Source organism: Oncorhynchus tshawytscha, linkage group LG04, assembly GCF_018296145.1.
Source record: "Oncorhynchus tshawytscha isolate Ot180627B linkage group LG04, Otsh_v2.0, whole genome shotgun sequence".
Lineage (NCBI taxonomy): Eukaryota > Metazoa > Chordata > Actinopteri > Salmoniformes > Salmonidae > Oncorhynchus > Oncorhynchus tshawytscha.
In genome coordinates, this window is record NC_056432.1 from 9074098 (window position 1) to 9079284 (window position 5187).

The 5187-nt window shown below is 40.9% G+C and overlaps 1 protein-coding gene across 1 annotated transcript; it reads right to left on the reverse strand.

Moving 5' to 3' along the window:
• Nucleotides 1–2180: 2180 nt before the first annotated feature.
• On the reverse strand, nt 2181–4880 carry LOC112249641 (glial cell line-derived neurotrophic factor). Its single transcript, XM_024419429.2, has 2 exons — nt 4016–4880; nt 2181–3345 (listed from the first exon to the last, which is right to left on the reverse strand). The coding sequence occupies exons 1-2, from the start codon at nt 4212–4214 to the stop codon at nt 2834–2836; spliced, it is 711 nt and encodes a 236-aa protein (XP_024275197.1). The 5' UTR covers nt 4215–4880; the 3' UTR covers nt 2181–2833.
• Between the last annotated feature and the right edge of the window lie 307 nt (nt 4881–5187).

Consider the following 5187-nt stretch of genomic DNA (forward strand, 5'->3'; position numbering starts at 1 on the left):
GGGTTTGAACTTGCAACCTTCCGGTTACTAGTCCAACACTCTAACCACTAGGCTACAGCCCCTAATGGCTACAGCCCCGAGCCTAACAATGCAATGTGTAAGGACAGATTTGATAGTACTAATCTGACTCTTTGTCTCAACTGCATAAGGTTTACAGAGCTCAAAAAGGGAGGATCTGTTACAGCGAAGGATCTGAAAGGTGTTTTCAAACCTAGGGTGTAGTCATTTCATACACACCCTTTTGAAATTAGTTTGCTGGATAGAGCTATGTAGTGCCGTCCAAAATATTTTGGCTAGTAGTTTTGGAAAATGTAGCAAAGTTGAATTGGACTGTAGGCCTATTAGTGGTGTATTTGAAAGCATGGGAAAAGAGAGTGTTTCTCCCCTCATTCACCTATCATGCTGTTTAATTCACCTCTCTACAATCTGTTTCCACTGGCGTTGATACATTCTTCCAAAAATGCTAGCCGGAAGATTCCCAGGTATTGATTTTACAACCAGCAAACTATTTTAAATGACTAATAATCTAAAATGAACAAGAAAAGTGATCTAATTTAAAGATGACATAGGCCTATGAATTAACATGCAGTTTGTCACCCAAAGACACAGCGGTTGGAACCAATAAAAAGTTATAAAAAACAAATATTGTTTAAAAAAAATTGTTTTGAGAATTTTGGTTCAGTAATACAACTTAATAAGATCAGCACACAACTCTTCAACCCTGAATAATAAAGAACACCTTCCTTTTTTTTTTACCAGAATAATATAATTGAAATACAGACAAGCGCACTAGTCTGAACAAAAAAAACACACAATCAACTGACTAAAGCACAAGCACACAAACCTTGAAGACCAGAGCAGGATAGCAGGTCTCTTTTGGCTGGCATGGGGACTCATAGCCTGGTTCCTCTCTAGGTTTCTTCCTAGGTTTTGGCCTTTCTAGGGAGTTTTTCCCTAGCCACTGTGCTTCTACACCTGCATTGCTTACTGTTTGGGGTTTTAGGCTGGGTTTCTGTACAACACTTTGAGATATCAGCTGATGTACGAAGGGCTTTATAAATACATTTGATTTGATTTGTTTTTTGATGATGATGATGATGTGGAACCATTATGGTTATATCGAAGTCGAGCAGGATGCGGGAGGACAATAATAGACGACACACAGGCCATGCTAAACAGACTGGTACTGTACCCAGGGCCCAGATTTTCAATAGTTATCTATGCGGATTTCGCCCATCGGATAGGATTAAATGCATAGAAATAGAACGCGAGCCCACATTCAAGTCAACCGATTTGTCTGTTCTATTCATTCTGTTTCTATGCATAAAAAAAACTGGGCCCAGGATATAGAATAGCCTACTCTCCCCAAAACCCTATAATATGGCACTTTTATCCATTACTTAATAAACCTTATCACTTATTGAGGAAATGACATAGAAATAAATAACAAGAAGATAATTCCTTTATTATAAAAAAAACTGTAATAAATAAGAATAAGTTAATTACATCTTTCTAAATATTGTACACACTGTACTTCAGTATTATTTGTACATGTTGAGTCCATTGTCAGTATCTAAAACCATCCATAGAGTCAGTATGATTTTGACGTCATCAGTTAGTGGTGGGATGTAATCATCCTGATTTTGACGTCATCAGTTAGTGGTGGGATGTAATCATCCTGATTTTGACGTCATCAGTTAGTGGTGGGATGTAATCATCCTGATTTTGACGTCATCAGTTAGTGGTGGGATGTAATCGTCCTGATTTTGACGTCATCAGTTAGTGGTGGGATGTAATCATCCTGATTTTGACGTCATCAGTTAGTGGTGGGATATAATCATCCTGATTTTGACGTCATCAGTTAGTGGTGGGATGTAATCATCCTGATTTTGACGTCATCAGTTAGTGGTGGGATATAATCATCCTGATTTTGACGTCATCAGTTAGTGGTGGGATGTAATCATCCTGATTTTGACGTCATCAGTTAGTGGTGGGATATAATCATCCTGATTTTGATGTCATCAGTTAGTGGTGGGATATAATCATCCTGATTTTGATGTCATCAGTTAGTTGTGGGATATAGTCATCCTGATTTTGACGTCATCAGTTAGTGGTGGGATATAATCATCCTGATTTTGATGTCATCAGTTAGTGGTGGGATATAATCATCCTGATTTTACGTCATCAGTTAGTGGTGGGATATAATCATCCTGATTTTGACGTCATCAGTTAGTGGTGGGATGTAATCATCCTGATTTTGGCGTCATCAGTTAGTGGTGGGATATAATCATCCTGATTTTGACGTCATCAGTTAGTGGTGGGATATAATCATCCTGATTTTGACGTCATCAGTTAGTGGTGGGATATAATCATCCTGATTTTGACGTCATCAGTTAGTGGTGGGATATAATCATCCTGATTTTGATGTCATCAGTTAGTGGTGGGATATAATCATCCTGATTTTGACGTCATCAGTTAGTTGTGGGATATAGTCATCCTGATTTTGACGTCATCAGTTAGTGGTCTGATATAATTATCAATGGAGAGGTATGGCATGCCTCGTAAATCATCCTATCAACAACACAAAGCATTGGTAGGCCCTTGGTAGGCCCTTGGTAGGCCATTGGTAGGCCCTTGGTAGACCCTTGGTAGGCCCTTGGTAGGCCATTGGTAGGCCCTTGGTAGGCCATTGGTAGCCCCTTGGTAGGCCCTTTCATTTCATGTGCCTTTAATGGATCCAGGATGGCCTCTACAATATGTATCTTGGTTTTGATCCAAGCCATGTTCTCTCACTACTATTGACTCTCTTCTTAGTGACACAAGAGGCTGGAGGTCAGACACAGCCACACCTTCGGGCAGAATGCTTCTTCATTGTATGGTACATCAAGTGGTCATCCAGGAAGGACAGGTCATCGTCAAAGGCGACTGGTCGACAGCAAGCGTGAGGTGGCGTTTCCGGCAGGAGCCTCTTGTTTTGGGTGAGGTTGTTGAGGATTTTATCGTAGTTCGTTTCCGAGTTCCTGCAGGGTCCGCTGCAGTACCGGAAGATCATTTCTTCGCTGGTTTGATAACCTAAGCCCAGGTCAGTCACATTCAGGTGGATCTGTTTGAGCAGACAGCCTTGTCCTCTGCCCCCTTTCCCTCGCCCTCTCCCTCGTCCGCTCCCAGACCTCTCCCTCTGGTCCTTTCCTCTGGTTGCTCCCTTCCCTCCTTTCCTTCTCTCTCGTTTCATTCGTATCCTTGAGCCCGTGCCCAGGTGTAGCGAGCTTTTCAGTCTACTGATAGTGACTTTGATGAAATCCACCACATCCTCAAACTGCTCTGGCTGAAGCTCAACCATGTTATCTGTCAGAGAGAGAAATTAGCAAATTAGAGTCTGCGGTGTATATACTATGCACATCCTGAAAAGACTGGGTACATACCTCATCCGCAGCAGTATAAAACTTCTCACAGAAATTGTATATCATTTATGCACACAAAGTGAGAAGGGGGAATTCCCATAAAACTACAATATTTTGTGTACCAATAGGCTACAAGATATGTTCTTTGAGATTGTCCTACAGATGTGGTCAAATATTGTGGCAATGGAGCAGATTGTTCTGTTTTCTCTTTTCAAAACAGTTTGAATGGCTATTTAGAATAATTAGCGAATTGTGCAAGGGAGTCAATATATTTGAGTGCATCTTTACATCTGACAGAGAGTCATGTGATTTCAGAGTTATTGACTGGTCCTGTCATCTGAATGTTGGTCAGATGATAAGATACGTGCACCTAGCTGATACCTAGCTCTGGTCCAGGGTGTTAGTGCGGGAACTCAGGACCTTCAATTGGTATTTGTATTTATGTCATTGGGAATTATCTATTCTAATATTCGTGCTTCTGAAACAAATAACACAATTAAATGTGTAGTGCAAAACCAGTCTGACCAAGAGGCAGGCCTATTGCAGCCAAGTCAGTGATGTGGCCTACTTATGTAGCAAGATTTAATTCCAGAAATGAGAATGTCTGAACTTACATTGTGTTTCTACAGATCGCTCTTCCCTGTCGGCTGTTTCTGGACTTTTGGTTGAAAATATACTGAGCTGCATTGGCGGGAAGTCATGGAGACTCTCTGAAGCGCGTGTTCTTTTTGTGGACGGTCGGTTCCGGAGAGGGCTCGTATGAACGCTGCTCAGCAGCACCAAACAGGTGGTAAAGGTGTCCCATAACTTCATTGTAGAACTTAGTCCAGTTGTGGAACCTGCCCTGGGTCAAAGAAATTCCCGTTGGAACATAAATACCGAGTAAACATTTTCCCTTGGCTATAAACCTATGGGTGATGGTTATCCTCAATTTATATCAGGTCCATGACAACTTTTTTTAAGATGCTGAAAACAAATTAATATGTTTTAGAGTTCAATATCTAAAACCCATTGAAAGATTTAACAATTAGGATAATATAGAATTTCAATCCAATTTCACGATGACAACCTGTCCATGCGCTGCGAAGCGACCGTTTTTTTCCTCAATTCCAGATGTCAGTCACTCTACTATTCTACACTTCTACAAATTGTCCAATATTAACTGCTTGGCATAAAAAATAAAACATCAAAACTGGTTAATAAGCAAATGTGCCATGCAACAGTAAAACCGAACGTGCCATGATTGTTCGAGAACTAAGAATGGAATCAACTGGTAGCCTATGCGATGTCCAATGTGAATTATGTCCAAAGAAGAAGAAAATGCTTCATCTACACCATAGTTGTTGTTTAGTACAATTCCATTTCGTTTAAGGCTTTCTCAGGGTAGGTAAACCAGTTAGTGTGAAGTAAACTAGCTTCGAGATTAGTGTTGGTGGTCCTCATTGTTCAGAAATCCGCGCAGCTCCTACTGGTCTTGGTGTCGAGGGAGTCAGCGGGTGGAGCAGATTTATACAGTGGGGTTGGGGAGTGCTGACGTCTCGCAATCCGCCCTCTCTGGTGTGCTGCTCTCGGTCACTATCCAACATGAGAAATGGCCCAACATACTTTATTGAAGTAGATTGCAGTGGTTGTCTTCAAGAGAAATACTGAAAACCGTTAGGCAACTGTATTTATGAATCCACTCTCAAATGTTGTTAATATGATGTGGTTGCACACATCGGATTAAAGAGGAGACTCATAACTCCAGTTAGTTGAAAGATGCATATTACACATTTCATGGAGATAC

What these genes read in the sequence shown, in the direction of transcription:
- LOC112249641 (XM_024419429.2), bottom strand. Translation starts at nt 4,214, where the DNA reads ATGAAGTTATGGGACACCTTTACCACCTGTTTGGTGCTGCTGAGCAGC. An exon ending in GCGATCTGTAGAAACACAAT is followed by an intron (nt 3,346 to 4,015) that starts GTAAGTTCAGAC and finishes TCTCTCTGACAG; the next exon opens with ATAACATGGTTGAGCTTCAG.